At 38.0% G+C, this 19,011-nt stretch overlaps 1 protein-coding gene across 1 annotated transcript; it reads right to left on the bottom strand.

Moving 5' to 3' along the window:
* Positions 1-10,426: 10,426 nt before the first annotated feature.
* On the bottom strand, positions 10,427-13,142 carry LOC110731179 (cation/H(+) antiporter 24-like). Its single transcript, XM_021911010.1, has 2 exons — positions 12,276-13,142; positions 10,427-11,593 (listed from the first exon to the last, which is right to left on the bottom strand). Exons 1-2 carry the CDS (start codon positions 13,140-13,142, stop codon positions 10,436-10,438), a joined length of 2,025 nt encoding a protein of 674 aa, XP_021766702.1. The 3' UTR covers positions 10,427-10,435.
* Positions 13,143-19,011: the final 5,869 nt, after the last annotated feature.

Below are 19,011 nucleotides of genomic sequence, written 5' to 3'. Positions count from 1 at the left end.
CCAACAGACTGAAACAGTTGAGTTGGCCGAAGGAGACGTTGAGAAATGTGTAACAATCGGGATGGACCTTGATCCGAACACCCGTTGTGAACTTATTCAGCTCCTTCGGGACAACAGAGATGTGTTTGCTTTCTCGGCAGCTGATATGCCCGGGATAAGTCCAGACCTCATCTCCCATAAGCTTAATGTTGACCCAACGTGTCGACCAATTAAGCAAAAGAAGCGGAATTACTCCGCTAATAAGAACCGAGACATCGCAGCCGAGGTCAAAAAATTGCTGGAGGCAGGCTTCATCGAGCCTTGCCAATATCCAGAATGGCTGGCAAATGTGGTGATGGTTCAGAAGGCCAATGGTACCTGGAGGATGTGCGTTGACTTCACGGACCTAAATAAGGCTTGTCCGAAGGATTTCTATCCCTTGCCGAGGATCGATCAGCTAGTCGATTCGACAAGTGGCCATGCCTTGCTTAGTTTCATGGACGCATTCTCGGGGTATCATCAGATCTTCATGCACCCCGACGATCGAGCAAAGACGGCATTCGTCACGAACGCTGGGGTGTACAATTACAAAACGATGCCCTTCGGATTGAAAAATGCGGGGGCAACCTATCAAAGGCTGGTGGATCAAGTTTTCGCCGATCAAAATGGCCGAAACATGGAAGTCTTTGTCGACGATTCGATCGTCAAAAGCAAAAAATCTGAGGACCATGTTAAGGACCTGGCTGAAACTTTCGCCACCTTAAGAAAGCATCAAATGAAGCTGAATCCGAAGAAGTGTGTCTTCGGCGTGAAGTCAGGGAAATTCCTTGGGTTCATAGTCAGCAAGAGGGGGATTGATGCCAATCCCTCCAAAGTCAAAGCAGCGCTCGACCTTCCTGAGCCGAAAACAAGCGGGATGTTCAGCGGCTCACCGGAAGAATGGCAGCCCTCTCGAGGTTCATTTCCAGAGCTTCGGATAAGGGGTTACCTTTCTTCAAAGCCCTGAAACTCCCGAAAACAAAAGAGCTCGTTTGGGAGGAAGAGCAAAAAGACGCCTTTAAACAGCTTCGGGAGCATCTGGCTCAACTCCCAACGCTGGCTAGCCCAGCAGAAGGAGAAACTTTGTACCTGTATGTGGCCGTTAGCCCAGCCACCATCAGTGCATTACTGCTGAAGGAAGAAAGCAAAAGTCAGCAACCGATCTACTTTGTCAGTCATACACTGACGGATGCCGAGACTCGCTACCCTCTACTCGAGAAAGTCGCTTTCGCGGTAGTAGTAGCTGCTCGGAAGCTGAGGCCCTATTTTGATTGCCATCAGATAGTGGTCTTAACTGATCAGCCGTTGGAAAAAGTTCTCGGCAAGGTTGAAAAATCTGGTAGGCTAGCCAAGTGGGCTTTTGAGCTCACCGAATTCAGCATCAGCTACCGTCCGAGGGCTGCCATTAAGGCTCAAGCTCTAGCGGATTTCTTAGCCGAATGCTCATACCAAGAAGCGCTAGACAATGAAAAGAAAGTCTGGACCGTGTTTACGGATGGACTTCTACCAACGGTTCGGGGGCAGGAGTAGTGATAACTTCTCCCAAAGGCAAATCCTTCGAGTATGCACTAAAATTTTCTTTAAAGGCCTCGAACAACGAAGCCGAATATGAGGCAGCAATCGCCGGCCTAGAATTGTGCATCTCCCTGGAAGCCGATCATGTCTTCCTGAAAACAGACTCTCAGCTAGTTGCATATCAGATTAGCGGCAGCTACGAGGCCAAAGAGCCCTCCATGATAGCTTATCTTGCCAAGACCAAATCAGTCATTGCAAAGCTGAAAACTTTTGAGGTTCAGTTGATCCCAAGGGGTCAGAATACTCAAGCCGATGCACTCTCCAAACTTGCCAGTTCAACTCTTACCGAGCTGAACAGATTTGTATATGTAGAAGTGCGTCGAGAGAGAAGTGTCGACAAAGCACCTGAAGTGTGCTGCGCTGACCCAGAGCCTAGTTGGATGGACCCCATCCTAGCTTTCAAACTTCGGGGAGAAACTCCCGAAGATAAAGCTTTGGCCTCCAAGATGAAGAGAACCAGCTCAAGGTTCATTGTCTTCAGGGGGGAACTTCTGAAAAAGTCCTTCTCAGCCCCATTGCTGAAATGCGTGGGACCAACAGATGCAGATTATATCCTACGGGAGATTCACCTCGGCATTTGTGGGAACCACATTGGGGGAAGGACCTTAGCCCACAAGGCATTGAGGGCTGGATATTACTGGCCCACCATGATCGCAGATGCTAAGGAGCTGGTCTGGAAATGCGAAAAATGTCAAAAATACGCTCCAGTTATCCACCAGCCAGCAAGGGATCTTCAGCCGATCCTTAATCCACTCCCGTTTGCTCAATGGGGACTTGATATACTAGGACCATTTCCAGAGGCTGTGTACCAGAAAAAAATGGCTGATAGTTGGTGTTGACTACTTCAGTAAATGGATCGAGGCTGAAGCAGCCTCGAACATTACAGAGCAAATTGTCAGAAAATTTATCTGGCAGAATATCATCACTCGTTTTGGCATCCCGAGAGTATTTGTCTTCGATCATGGGAGGCAATTTGATAACTTACCACTGAAGCGGTATACAGATCAGTTCGGCATCAAACTGGCATATTCAGCGGTATGCCACCCGCAAAGTAACGGACAAGTCGAAGCTGCAAATAAACAGATCCTAAATGCCCTCAAAAAGAGGGTGGAAGATCAAAAGTCCAAGTGGCTGGAGGAGCTCCCTGGAACCCTTTGGTCCCTTCGGACAACTGAAAAAGAGGCAATGGGCTATTCACCTTTTGAACTGGTGTATGGTGCCGAAGCCGTTCTTCTAGTGGAAATTGGCTCTGAGAGCCTACGAGTGCACCACTTCTCGGCTGAGAATGAGCGACTGATGAGGGAATCTCTCGATTTCCTCGACGAAGTAAGAGACTCAGCCCGAGACAGAATGGCTGCTTATAAGCAGAGAATCAGCAAATTTTATAACCGAAGGGTCCATGCAAGGCCTCTTAAAATTGGAGACCTTGTCCTTCGGAATGCTGCTGCAGTTCAGAAAGGCCGAATCCATGGGAAACTCTCAGCTGCATGGGAAGGGCCTTATGAAATTTGTGATGAGCTTCAGCCAGGGACATACCGACGTCGGCAGTTGGATGGAACTAAGTTGAAAAATCACTGGAACGCTGATGTACTGAAAAAATATCATGTGTAAACCCTTCGGGGCAGAACAATCTTTGTAAGTACATTTTGAATTAATGAAAGGCCTTGGACCCACCATTTATATAAATATTTGCAACTTTTTATCCTTTCAAAGTTTTCTTGGTTCTATCTACTCTTTAAGGGTTTTTTATTCAGCTTCGTCTGAAACCTTCGCCTTCGGGTAACTGGGTTTCAGATTGCTGACAAAACTCGTCTTTTTAAAGAACACTGGTCTTTCAGCTAAAGTCAAACTTTAGTAAGACTTGTTCTCCAAAGACATGAGTTCATGGACAATTCTGGGATATTGCCTTAACTGAGCCTTGTATCCCAGAAAGCCATTATCCGAAACATTGCCTTCAGTTGGCCCTGTGTTTCGGATATCCATTTTTCAATGATAGACAGAAAATCAAGGATAACAACAACTGTTGGAAATTGTTTATTCAGCCTCGTCTGAAACCTTCGCCTTCGGGTAACTGGGTTTCAGATTGCTGACAAACTCGTCTTTTTAAAGAACTCTAGTCTTTCAGCTGAAGTCAAGCTTCAGTAAGATTTGTTCTCCAAAGGCATGAGTCCATGGACAATTCTGGGATATTGCCTTAACTGAGCCTTGTATCCCAGAAAGCCATTATCCGAAGCATTGCCTTCAGTTGGCCCTGTGTTTCGAATACCCATTTTTAAGAAATAAAGAAATTGTTTATTCAGCTGAAGCCATACTTCAATTTCTGGGGGGGGGGGGGCAAGAAGCACTACCAGTGCAAGTTTATGTTCAGCAGAATTGAAGAAACAGTAAAGCATTCAAAAACAAAGCAGCTGAAGAAAAGAACATCAAATTAATAATTCATGCTCAGAAATTGAGCTACAAGTTCAAATAAGTTAAAAAAACTATATCGGCAGCCGCCCACAAGCGAAAAATAACAGCTGCCGAAATACGTACAAAAGCAAAAAAATAAACTGTTTTGTACGACAAGGCAAGCTGAAGCAAAAAACAAACAAGGCAAAAATTCAGAAAGCGGCAAGTCTAAAGTTGAGCACATGATGAACCGCAAGATTCTGAAGACGATTGCCCGAGTTCCTATGCTTCAGCCCGAGGATCAGACTGGTCAGCATTGTTGGGCCCCATGGTGGTCTCAGCCCCAGCAACAGAAGAAGCAGGCTTTGCACTCTGCCGAGCCTCCCTTTCCCTCTGTTCAGCCTCCAACTCCATTCTCTCATCTTCTTCTTCGGCTTCCTCAGCCTTAAGGATTTCAGCTTTGACTGGAGTTGCATACTTCATATGAGGGTCTTCGGGATCCTGGACCCATTCAGCACATTTGGACCAGTCCAACTTCGGCTCAGCATGAAGGCAGACTCTTCGGCACACTCTGAACCCGTTTCTGAAACCCATTTCATATTCTTCCTGGGTATAGACACGGACTTTGAGTAGAGCCTCAGCATCAACCAACTTCTTCTTTGTCTCCTCCAAGTCTTCCTTGGATTTCTTCAGCTCATCGGCGAGCTTGGAGGAGGGACCTTTCAGCTCATTCAGCTCCTGCTGAACTTGGGAAGCCTCTGTCTGAGCCTGGGCCACTTCTTCCTTTTTGGCCATCAGCTGATCCTCAGCTTCTTGGAGCTTAGCTCTCTGAGCTTCAGCAGCAGCAGCAGCCTCTGAGAGTTGGACATCCCTGGCTTGGAGCATCTCTTCAGCAGCCATTCTGCTGGCTTCAAGAGCTTCTAGTTGTTGCTGCACTTCAGCTTGTGCAGCAGCTCCTTCCTGGATTCGGCTCTCAATAGTAGCCTTGAATTTGGAGATGTCCACTCCCATGTTCTCTTGGAGGAATTTTTCCCCTTCCATCAGTGGGGGAAAAACTTCCTTCTCCATAGCATCGCAGAAGGTTTTGAGGGCTTCAGCAGCTTTTTTCTCATATTCTTCACCCTTCTGCTGCTTCTCTTCAACTGCTGCTTGTTTCAGCTTAGCAAGCTTTAACTCCTCTTCGGCTACCTTTTTGTCGTGCTCGGCAGCGTCCACCCTATCTTGTAGGGTATCTATCAGCTCTACAGTTTGAGTCTGATTGTGCACGAACTGAAAACAGGAGCACAAGTTAAAATAAAAAATAATAATAATAACGATAATTGAAGAGCAGAATTTTAAAGGAGATAAAGGCAAGGAAAATCACCTGCACCATCAGCAGTTGGTTAGACCTGGCTGGGTCAAGAACTGATCTGCTGGATTCGCCCATCCCAGCAGTGGCCTTCAGCGACCAGATTCTTGCCCTATCTACTTCGGACATGCCAGCAAAATCGCCGAAGTAGGCTGCAGCACCTTCTCGGTTCTGACCCCATATGAGGTCCCAGATGTGATCTGGGATTGGAATTCGGGGGGCCGAGAAACCCATTTCTCCAGATTACAGAGTCTGGAAGGAAGGAAAGGATGACGATGGAGCTTCTTTAACTTTGGATGGCTCAGCATCCTCCTTCTTCTCAGAAGAGTCAATTATTATGACTTCTTCTTCTTCAGGGGTGAGGACGAAGGCCTCAACCTCTCTTGCAATGTCTGCCGTGAAACCCTCAGCACTGGGCATCACGACATCCTCATTCTTGTGGTCAGCAGCACTCTCTTGAACTTCTTCTTGGACCCCTCCCTTAGGTTCGGGATTTTTCTGATCCACCTCCATCTCGGGAGGTGGCGGAGGGGTCTTTGGAGGTGATTGAGGTGGTGGCCGGGGAACCCTCGGCGATCCATTGCCTTCCTCGGGTTCCCTTATTTCGACGCCGATGGTCATCGGCCTCCGCTGAAAGTCATGGGGACCGATGATGGTCATTCTTCGGCGCCTTTTCTGAAGCGGCTGCTCGTCCATGTCTGAGTCTGAGGACTCTTCTTGTATCTGGTCTTCGGGACGAACAGGGGCTTTCCCTTCTCTGTTTCTATTACTCTCTTCAGACTGTAAAAGATAGGGGAGGAGGAAGAATGTGAGTAAAAAAAACAAAACAACAAACAGAAACAGACAAAATTAAGTCTGAAAGCTCACCGAGGTTTTCAGCAAAGCCTCGTCTTCTTCAGCTGCCCTAGCTGCAGCTTCTTCTTCAGCAGCCCTGGAGGACCCTTCTCCTCCTTCAAAAGCTTCAATAACCCGTGCAACCTCTTCGGCCGTACGGACAGCTTCAGCTTCTTCGTCCAGCAGCTGAAACCAGGGATCTCTCTTCTTCCACCAAGGCTTCTGCCTCTGATACAGAGCAACAGCCTCAATTTGGAAGTGGGAAGAGTCTAGATGAACTTCTCTATGCCTCGCTTCAGTGATAGAGGGGGCCCGATCAGTTACAACTCGTTCTCGGTTGACGCCAAGACGAGCGTAGTTAATGCCGACGTTGGTCTCGTCCCGCTTTGAAAAAGAAAAGGGGAAAGGTCAGTTCAATTAGGTTGGCACAGCATAAAAAAGCAAAGTGAAAGAGGAGAAAAAGAGATAATTAAAAGGCCTCGGCCCCAGCCGAAGAAGCTTACCATCCTTAAACTTTCGGCTGAGGCCGACAGCTGCTAGTATGTTCTCTTGGAAAACATAATGCGTATCGGGGAGCCAAGTCTCCGGGATATGCTGCATTCGGCCGCTGCCCCCCCCCCCCCCCCCGGTTCGGCAGCTTGCCGAAGATATTCTGTTGATTAAGGTTCGGATCTGGGCCGTTATCTGCGGGGGGACCTAAACTTCCCATGTCGGGATAAGGCTCAGCAAGGTACCGGGGAGCGCTGAAGACGCAAGGGTGGCCCGGGTCCGTGGGTGCCCTAACCCAAATCCATTGACCTCTCCAGTCCTTGTCTGAAGAGTCGTTCGGCCACATGGTTAGGTACTGGGGCCGAGACTCAATCCGGTACCACCCAGAACCATGACTTCCGTGCCCACTTTGAATATTTGGCACTAGCCGATGAAGCTTTTTGAAGCAGTGCAGGTTCGGCACATACCTGAAGAACTTGCAGACCCATAAGTATGTCATCACCCTTCGGATGCTAATAAGAGTTAGCTGACATAGGGAAATATTGTAATGGATCAGCAAGTCTCGGACGAATACGTCCAAAGGGAACCTCAGCCCATACTGAAGTTGTCTTGTGTACACCCCCACATGCCCCGGGGGTGGACGATGGATTCTATCGGATGCCACGGGCATTCGGCACCAATACCCATCAGCTTCAAGGATGCCGTAATGCAACTCAATTTGTTCGGCAAACCGATACTGTTCGGCATTCTCCACCCACCATGAGTAGGGGCGGTTCTTTATCATGGCCGAATCTACTTCGACATCCTCCCACTCTGAAAACCCGGGAAGGATATCCCAAAGGACAGCGGGAACTTCATCGTCCCGCCCAGAAGCGCTCGGCCCCTCCGTTCTCTGAGGAGGAGCCGAAGAAATTGGAGTCGCCCTAATCCCTTCAGCAGGGTCAGACTCTGCTCTTTGTCCATTCCAGGTCCCAATCCTGTTCCTGGGATCGGGAATTGGCCTTCTCTTCTTGGAGCACGGGCTCTACCCCTAACTCCTCTCGCCATTGATAATTTCGAAGAAAAAAGTCGAAAAAAGGGGAAGGAGTTCAAATTCGAAGAAAAATAAACTAAAATCAAAGGAATTTACCTTAATCTGAAGCGAAAGTTGCCGATTTACGAATTGGTAGTGGCGAGTCTCAGTTTCTAAGCTTAATGCTCGGGGAATTTGCGAAGTTTTGATGCAGGTTCTTGGGTTCTCTCGAGAATTCTGGGTTTGTGTTGGTGAATAAGTGAGGAGAGATGACGCGCCTCTAATTATATCTCCAGAAATGGGAATACGGGGAGTCCGCGTTTCAATTTCTCTTAAATACCCCACTAAGTAACCGTTAAACACACGACCTTGCGATTAAACTGCCCATTATCCGTCCAACTTCCACAATTATCCGCCTTAACTGTTGTTATCTCATTAATTACGGTTTAATTACGATTTAAATTCAAATTTTTGGATTAATTAAATCATTCACTTCCCTCCTTTTCTGATTAAATCAAACCCGACCCGTCATCCTTCCAAATCGGGTCTGGGGGGCAAGTTGTTTGGGTCCAATTTAGTCCAATTGGGCCTAGGCATTAAATGATCCAATTAAAAGCCCAAGGTCAAGGTTCATCTCTCCAATTATGCTAAAGTCAAAGATCAGTCCTCAAGGCAAGTCAATTGGGCTAAGGCCCAACTTCTCCATATATGCAAAGGTATAAAAGCCATCAATATTACATTTGTACATTCATTCAAGCAAAGCCTCAAGCAATTAATTCTCTTGCATAGTGTTCTCTTTCTACACACTGTACTGACTTTAGCATCGGAGGGGCCTTCCTCGGCAACACCCCCGAGGCTAGTTTACGTGTGTTTACTGTGCAGGAAACCTTCGGCCCAACATCACTTGGACTGAATCCAGTCTTCTCCACTTCATCGGACCTTCGACAAGGTCCCATTGTTTTCACCCGAAACAGAATGTATAGATGATAGATATAATAAAGGGTTTATTAGTTCAACACAATTAATCGTAAAGAAATATTGAGGGACTTACAAGGACATCAGAGATGACTCTAGGCTGATTGAGAGGCTTAAAGAGGAAGCGCAAAATATTGCTAGTAATAAGAACCATAGACATTTCTAAGAGGAGAACAGTGAAGGAGAAATCAGGATGATTATTATAAGCACTTTGAAATATCCTATAGGCACGATTTCGACGATTCCTTTCACAAAGTATCTCAACAACTTGGCCATGATAATCTATCATAACAGATCCATTTAACATGGGAACAATTTGGTCCATTAGCACATAAATTGTTGATGACAATCGTCTTTCAAATGATAGAACAACCTGTGTGTGTACCGCGACAACTTCAACAACTTAGGGTCATAACGCATTGATTACCAAATCCATAATATCATCACAATCAAGCATGAATACTACTATATGACCATGCGAGCAAAACTTAAAAAATGATGAAATACAAACAAAAAATTATTGCATGATAATTTTATGCTATGTTTTTTTTTTTCCTCCCCCGTTTTTTTTTCTCTTCGTGCACTCGTATAATATTTTTTAAAAGAATTTTCCTCCTTAATTAGGGGAAAAAAAAAGGATTAATATGTATAATAAATAATCAACTTTTTTTTTTTCCAATGAGGATAACAAGTCACATAAACAGTACACTACTAATTTTAGATATCATAGTTAAATTTTCAAGTATCACATTTATAGGAGGATTTTAGATCTTATCATGCTAGGAAATTTTTTAGAGTAGCTTGAATAATAATTTCATCACTATCATGATCTTAATCACAGCAATCACATAATTATAGGTAGCATTTCCTAAGCTGGTTGTACATGTACTTTGTGTAGCTGTGTTTAGTTCCTCATTTCCATATATGCCGGTTAATAAAGACACTTAATTACTTTGATACATTAGGAGGACAGTAAATGCTTATTTAATGATCTTATTTGTATGCAATTATGTATTATTTAGTTACTGAAGCTGGAATTTATATCCTCTTATTATTTTTTGTTCGTTCTGTCCATATATATATATATATATATATATATATATATATATATATATATATATATATATATATATATATATATATATATATATATATATATATATATATATATATATATATATATTGTGAGACAAAAGTCAAATTGGAAAGAACAAAATGATCGTAAAGATTATTATACAACACTTTATATTTACATATTAAATTGATTTAGGTCTAGCAAAACCAAGTTTACTCTCATGTATTAGTAAAACAAAGTTTGGAATAATATATAACTAGTATGAGTCTCAGGCATGCATTGCACAGGGGTTACTACTTACTAATTTGAAACAAAAATGTTGTAAAAAAAATCTCTTAACATTGTCTTTATTTCATTGAGGCTATTCCTACGTGATTTCTAGGCAATATAATTATTTTTTATATCTCTTTTTTTGTGCGTAACATATATTGATTTATGTGTATATGAATAACATGAATTACTATTGGCTAACATGGTAATAAGATATTGATTTATGTAATCTCATGTCCATGAGGTCATGCATATGTTCGAAACTTGTGGGATGTTTTTACGCTTTTTAACATATAAGTATAGATGTACTCATTATATTCATGATATGTGGCAACTCATCTAGGAGGTCATAAATAAACCACAAATCAGATAAAATTAATGGAAATTGATTAAATCTAACAGGTTTAAATAACAAGAAAAACTTAAAAGTAAATGTAGCAAAAAATTCAATTTAATTGCAAGCCAAAGAACTAACTCGTTCATTTCTCAACACTTGTTGTTGCACTACCAGTACAGAGCCTAAAGTATTAAAATCGGCTGATACTAAAAAATCACCAATCAATCCTAAATCAGGATTTTCACTCCATTCTGATAAACCCTCCAGTAAAGTTGGATTGATTCCATTTCCCCTTCCTAAAATCCAAAGATCTATCGAAGCACTAGAGTTCAATAATTGTATAGTTGTAATCGTTTCAAAACCATTGTTCACAACTACTTCCCTATACACAACTTTTTCATTCTTCTCATTTTTTACCCAAAACCAAGTTATCACCCCATCATCCATTTTTCTTTCCGACTTAATATCTCCTATTTGTTCATTTGACAAGAATCGAACCACAATAAGTGATACATCTGGATGTTCAACCATGTGGCTTGCTAATGCAAGAGCCTCTCGAGCATCAGGCCCTCCAAGAAACAATAGAACAAATTGGCGACGAGTGCATTGATTTAATCGAGACGGGAATATCTCCCATGTAGCAGCATCCTTACATGCTAAAATTCCAACGGAGCAAGGTGCATGTGTTAACGTATTTGTATTAGTGTATTGTACCCCTGGCCTAAGTGTGGCAGTCGATAAATTATTCCCATCTTTAATACATTTCTTGTGGAAGGGTAAAATAATAAATCTTACCTTGTTCAAATAGGCATTCTCACAAATGTCTTGGTACATGGTTTGATTAGGGGTAACACTAGTAAATAAGTTCATTGTAATGCAATTCATACGATCCTTCTCGTATAGCTTGATGGCCTTGTGGACGGCGACATTGTTGTTGTCCCAATACTCGTCAATCTCCTTCATGTGGTCGATGTACATAGGGGTAGCTCGCCCTAAGAGTTCGATAAGGTGGATTACAAAAATTGTAAATGGGTTATTCGTTGTTGGATTGACGAAGTCCAAGAGGCTAAATAGGGAAGTCACGCTTTCTTGGTCGTAAATGCATGCCATCAATCGAAGTTTAGACACATCTACCGTGTGTTGTATGGTTCTTTTCTTGTTGATCATGTATGGTTTTGTTGGATCATACAGGTAGTTGACTATAGGGCAAGTTATGCTTGTCACAATAATTACTAAAGTCATCATCAATGAGAAAGATGATGTATCTAAGATCTGCATGCATAATAAAAGAAATTACATTGTCGTATATATTCAGTAAAATATGAGTATATAATGCAATGAAAATTTTACAGTAATCTTTTGAAATATGAATACTATAATATTTTAATGATTATATATTTCATAATTGATATATTTTATTCCAAGTAATTAATTATTTTACTTTATTAATGATATTAAATAATATTATCAACATTTTTTTGATTTATTAAATTTTTAGTTTCATTTATGTAATTTTTATTCTTATTTTATAGCTTCTCAAAAAATATTTATATTAGGTTGGATTAAATTTTTTAAAATTTTTTATTTACATTGTTGATATTATAAGACTAATTGTGGCTATTTTATAGCGTGAAAAAATAAATCAATCATATTATATATCATTAAAATAATATGATAATTGAGCTATCACTAATTAATGTTGCTTTTGTCAATTGTAAGTATTATCCTACACATATAATGGGGAATATATACGTAAAATACGTTTAAGTGGTATTCCAAATCCTCATAATTTTGCTGCATGTTCCTTCACATGTAAAATCAAAACATAATAATCACCGGGAAACATATTCATTTTAAGTATTGAGGTATTGATGAAGAAAATATCACTCTACTTTCGCATTATTAAAAGGTTGCATCAAGCTCAAATAAGATTAATGCTTATAATTGTACGTACCTTATAATCCATGTAGTGAAGAAAGAGAAAAAATTCCGTTTGACCTTTAACGTTGAATATGAAGCCAATAATAAGAGAATCTGTATATGACATTTCCATAAACCGAGCAGACATAACAATCGTAGCAAACTTAGCTATGATAGGTAGAACTGCCAAAGTCAAGATGGGAATTAAGCAAGACCAACACTTGAAGATTGCAAACACATCCATTGTAAGGCCAAGAGTGGCATATGCAAAGGGCATAAAAATGTCATTTGTAATAACCTCTGTATGATTTATAATGGTTTCGCCTATTAAGGGGCCGTCTGGTATGACTAGCCCTAGAATAAAAGATCCAACTCCAATTGATGATCCGAATAGATCAGTAATAAATCCAAACACGAAAACTCCTAACAAAATAGCAACGATATAATTTTGCTCCACAAGTTTAAATTTAGGAGTACGGTTATTAATCCATAGCATCACTTGTGGTACGACGTAGAGTAGTAAGCCACTGACCAATAAATTTGTAAGCATGTAATACAATACGTAAATCCTGCCAGCTTCGGCTTGCATCATAGCTTCAAAGGAAACAATATGAGATATACCAACTAGTTCAATTAAGGTTGCCGTTGTTAATATCGTAAGACCAATTTCCGATCTCAAAAGTTGCATGTCTCTTAAAATGGTGTAAAGAGTTGGAAATGATGAGACAATCATAGTTGAAGTAATAGCCGCAAAAGAAGATTGTTTGTGTAGCATGGGATTGTCTATGTATTTACGAATAATTAAAGTTACTATGTACATGATGGTATGAGGGATTATCACCCCAACAATTGAAATCACCCAATGCTTCTTTCCAGCCTTGTTGACCACCAAAAGGTCCATTTTGACCCCCGTTAAAAACATAAAAAATGAAAGCCCTAAGATCCCGATATTTTTTATTACAAAGTATGAGCTATCTGACTTGAAATTCTTCTTAAAGATATTATTGCGACATAAAACTGACGGTCCGAGGATTATGCCCGCCTACAAACACAAAATACATATTTTTTGTCTTAGTATTTTTTGTTATTAATAATTAAATAGCATGGTCCAATCAATTGATTTTTGGTATAGTGGTGATTGGGACTATACTTGGTAGGGAGGACTTATGTTCGATCCCCCGCAACAATAATTGGAAGGGGATTGCAACCTAACCACCCAAAACTGATCCCCGAATCCGAATTAGCTCAAAGGGTGAAGCGGGTGGAACATACAAAAAAATAAAAAAAAATAAAAAAAAATAAAAAAAAATTGCATGTGGTCCATGAAATGCCTCATGCCTTTGAAATCTTGTAACTGGTTAGACATGTTCATTCTTTGTTATTTGTTTTTTATTCACTATTTTGTTTATTTTGGTTTTGGAATTGTGTGGTTTTGATTTTTTAAAAATCTTTTTATATTAATTTTGAGGTTTTTTTTGGTTAATGGAGAACCATATATACACCTGTACTCTAAAATATTGACCATAAATCCTCATTACTCTCTAAGAAATAATATAGTCATATGGGATAGATAGATCTTGTTAGATTCGTAACAATGATTACTTTTAGGATATCAAATTTTTATAATTTTGCATGTATAAATTGAAGATAGTTATATTTTAAGACATGTCTTAGAGACGGAGAAGAGTCAAATAGGGCAAAAAATTAAGGATAGAGAGAGCATATTTTACCTAATTATGTTCAACAATTATTAATTAATTATCGATAAATTTTACTAACGATATATTGAAAACAAAGACTTAATCATATAATGCTATAGTCATTATATACTCTTCTTTTTTAGAATAATTGACACATCCAAATTTGCGAAGTCGCCCCGACCAATGGATGAGGCCTCGTGTATTGGAAATAAAACTAGACCCTCTTGTTAATGAAATGGAAGAGAAATTACCAAATAATTTATAAATATATTTAATTAAATCTAAACCCTCATTAAATGCATTGATTTTGGGTAATAGCTACTAAAGCCCTGTTCTTTTGAGCTTCTGGGCAGAGCATAGTAGAGCAGAACAGATTTCAGCATAGCAGATTAAAGTAGAGCAGAACAGATTTTATTATTATTATTATTATTATTATTATTATTATTATTATTATTATTATTATGTTTAATCAGAGTAGAGCAGATTGAAGCAGAGCAGAACAACTCTAAAGAACGGGGCCTAAGTAAGCTTATTAAGTAAAGGGATAAAAATTCTTGTAGTAGGTTGTGAAAGGGCTCGAGCACACGACCTTCGCTATGAATGAGAGTAATTTTTAATGACTAAACAAAAGCATACCTGGATCTTAACTATGTAGAATAATAAGACTAAGGCTCCCAAACAAGTTCGGCCTTGTGCGGTTGCTCAGCCTGCATCGCCTAAGCTAAGGGCCAGGTCTACAATCTTAATTTACACACATATGTCAATACATTAATTTGACCTTATATATATTAATAATAAAAAAAATAGATGTCATGATAAAAACTTGACCTTTTAATTCAGGAGTACTTCCTAATATATTATTGATATAGATACAATAGTAATAAATATTGATTTTTTTTTTATGTTTTTTTATTATTATTTTTATTTTGGTGAAATAGATATTGGTACATAGCCTAGAAATTTTTCAATATAGATGTGATAAAAACATGATTCAATTTCAAGTTTAAAAAACTTCAAATATGATACATTATGGATATTCCATTTATATGTTGCAATGAATTTTAGCAGGGCAGTCGCTGGGGCGGGGCAGGTGGGGCAACCGCCCAGGGCCCAGTTTGTAAGGCCCAAAATTGGTTTTAAAGAGGGCCTCAAATTACCAAAAAAAAAAAAAAAAAAAAAATTAAACTAAAATTGTTTAATTGCTTTATACTAAAGTTCGTCATTCATCAATGAATGAAGTTTGTCAGTTATTGTTCCCAAAGCAAATTGAATGTTCCAACTGCCAATTCCCTTAGTTTTTGCTTCTATAATATCTAGCTTTCCCAGGATGAATTCCCCTTTTGATATTTTTAAAAAGTTAATTACTTCTTTCAATCTTTCCAAAGTGTACTATTATCCATATTTAAATTATCCAAAAAATCCCTAGTAAAATTATTTGAAGATGAAAATTATTTAAAACGTTGATATAGCTTTGCAATTTCCAACTCTTGGCATATTATTATTATTATTATGGAGTATTATATACTCCCTAGATCATTAGCAGTTTTAATTATTATTAGTATAATTAAAATAGCGATTTGATTTTCATGTATCTTTTACAACTAAATATATTTTCATAATTGTTCTAAAAAATATTTTTCCATAATTAAAAGATTGAAAATCTAAGAGATTTTTTTAAGATTTATAACTAATACTTCGTACATTTTAATATTTGATATGTGAATTTAAAGTTAGAGTTGAGGAAGCTAGTCTTTTATTTTGCATACCCTTAAAATGCAAAAAAAAAAAAATAACGCTCGTTCACTAGGGCCCCAATCTATATGTTCGCCCTAGGCCACCAAAATCTCATAAACGGGCCTGAATTTTAGCATTTACTCATTGTATCCTTGCATAGCACAGGTTGTTTCATTCATTGTAAAATCAATAAGTAATTAACTGGGTTTTTTTTTTCACTCTTCCACCCATTTTACTTTTTTTTTTTTACTCTCTAATTTTCTTATATTATTTAAGTTGCAAATAGAATGCGTAAATTCAAGAACAATGATATATATTATTGTAAAAAATTATTAACGAACTTACAAGGACATCAGAGATGACTCTAGGCTGTTTGAAAGGCTTCAAGAGAACGCGCAAAATATTGCTAATTATAAGCACCATAGACATTACAAAGAGGTAAACAGTGAAGGAGAAATCATGATGATTACTAGCACCTTCAAATATTGAGAAGGGACGACTTCGACGGTTTCTTTGACAAAATATCTCAACAATCTGGCCATGATAATCCATCACAACAGATCCATTTAACTTTGGAACAATTTGGTCCATAACACCTCAACTTGTTGATGACAAATCAATTATGTTGAGGAGGAATGAAACACTATTTCATTCCAAATCCATAATATTATCATAATCATGCATGAATAATACTATATGATCGACCATGCAAGCAAAACTTCGCAGCTCAAACAAGATGAAATATAAGCAAAAAAATTGCCAACTTCCTTTTCTTTTCAACTTTTTTGTTCTTCATGCACCCGAATAATTAATTTTTTTTTTTTTAATTTTTATTTCCTCCTAAATTAGAAAGAAAGATGGATTTAATAAATTAAACAATTTTTTTGAAAAAAAAAAATAAATTCTGTGGGAATAATAAGTCAGAATATCAGTGCTTTACTAATTTTAGAATTCTTAATTGTAATTATAGGTATGATTGTAATCAAACTTGGAGATATTTTAGAGTAGCAAGGATTATCATATCATCACTACCATGTTCCTTGATATCACAGCAATCACATAGTCAAAGATAGCATATCATGAGCTTGTTATTGTATATTGTACATACCTTGTATAGTTGTACTACCCTAATTAGTTTTGATTATTATCCTTTTTTTTCATTATCTGTATCCTTCTTTACATGACAAATATATTCTAAATTTCTAATCAATTAATTATTTGTAAATGGACAAATTAAATTGACGAACAACTACTTCCCCCGTTTTCTTAAAATCTACTCACTCTATATTTTATTTCATTTTTTTTTAATGTTCAACTCACTTTTACTATATTCTTTTTATTATTATTTTTTTTAATCAACTATTACCCACTTTTATATTGATTATAGGCTTATATTCCATCTTAAAAACTTGTGTTTTACTCTATTCTTGTATAAGTTAAACTAAAGCTCAAAATCAAACTATGTGTACGCATGAATTACAACTAAATACTTGTTTGTCATTAACATAAAATTTCTTTTAGGATGGTGTAAAGAGTTGGGAATGATGAGTTAATCATAACTGAAGATATAGCTGTAAGAGAAGATTGTTTTTTGAGTGTTGGACTGTCAATGTAATTAAATACGCGACTAGATAATATAAGCGTTACGCACTGGGGGATTATCACACCAGCACCTGCAATCACCCAATGCTTCTTTTTGGCCTTGGTGACCGTAGAAAGGTCCATTTTCACCCCCATCACAAACAGGAACAAGGAAAGCCCTATAACCCCGATATTTTTTTATTACAAAGTGCGAGCTCTCCGGAGTGAAAATCTTTGCAAAGATATTGTTGCGACCTAGGACTGATGGTCCAAGGATTATGCCCGCCTATACACACAAAGTAAGTACACAATTTCAATTTGTTCTAATAAGTATGTATTATATTGTTAGTAATTATAATTAATATTCATATATACTATATAGAAGTGGTTAGCGGATTAGAGGTCGGGCATAATATATTAAAGCAATGTATTGATCATAATTTAATTTCAAATTGTTCTAAGAACTTTTTGACCATTTTAAAAAGTTCTTAAGAGTATTTAGTTAGGATTTTAGGAAGCTGTTTGAAATAGCTTTTTGGGTCCACACTCACACGAGCAGTTTTTTAAAAGAGCTTTTTTGCTTTTTGTTATTTTTGTCACTAAAACAGATAATGACTAAATACTATATATACAATATTTACCAAATGTTTTACACAATTAGTTTACATGGCCAATATTTAATAAATATACAATTCTATTAATTTATTTTATTAAGTATCATTATCTTGTAAAGTATTCAAAGAGCACCCCATAGTATTCTACTTTATTCCATTTGTTGCAATGATTTTTTTTATAGAATTTTTGCCATCCTTGCTCTACACTACTTGCCCTATTGTTAAATCAATAGACACTTATAGGCTTATTTCATGCTTAATTGTTTTTCCTTAATTCTTTTATTTGCAAAGAGAATTTGAAAATTAATGAGCTATGTAATTAACTTATCGTTTTAAGAGAGAGAGAGAGACTTACAAGAACATCAGAAATGAGTCTAGGCTGTTTGAGAGGCTTCAAGACGAAGCGCAAAATGTTGTTAATAACAAGAACCATAGAAATTTCTAAGAGGAGAACGGTGAAGGAGAAATCAAGATGTTTAGCACCATGAAATATTGAGAAGGCGCGACTTTCATGGTATCTTTGACAATTTATCTCAACAATACGGTCATGATAATCTATCAAAATCGATCCATTTAATTCAGGAACAATTTGATCCATAACATACAACAACTTAACTAGTTTATGATAATTTAATTTTAAAGGAGGAAAGAAACAATTTGTTTCAATTGTCTATCAGTGGATAGGCCGACGTCAACATGCATGTGTTTAGCTTAATGGAGACGATGATTGCCAAATCCATAATATAATCATAATCATAATCATGCATGTATACTAAGAGCATGCTACCCTCTTTCTTTTCTTTTTTGTTCTTCATACAGTTGTATGATTTTTTTTTTTTAAAATTTTAAATTTTCTCTCAAATTAGAAAGAATAAAAATAAGCAAGGGATCAATTAGAAAAAAGAAAATTAAAAACGGTTATTTTTTTTCTGTGGGAATAACAAGTCATAAACACAGTAATCTACTAATTTTAGATATCTTAATCATAATTTTAAATTTCAAAAATCACATTTATAGGTATAATTCTTATTGTTAGGAATATGTTCCGTAGCTTCTCATTGCACAGTATAGGAGAATATATACAAGAGTCCTAGGGAAAGATTACACAATCATATTAATTACAGCTACACGTTGACATATG

This window comes from Chenopodium quinoa, unplaced genomic scaffold (assembly GCF_001683475.1).
Source record: "Chenopodium quinoa cultivar QQ74 unplaced genomic scaffold, ASM168347v1, whole genome shotgun sequence".
Taxonomy (NCBI): Eukaryota; Viridiplantae; Streptophyta; class Magnoliopsida; order Caryophyllales; family Amaranthaceae; genus Chenopodium; species Chenopodium quinoa.
Note: the sequence above shows the minus strand (reverse complement) of the source record. Positions and strands in the feature narration are given on the sequence as shown.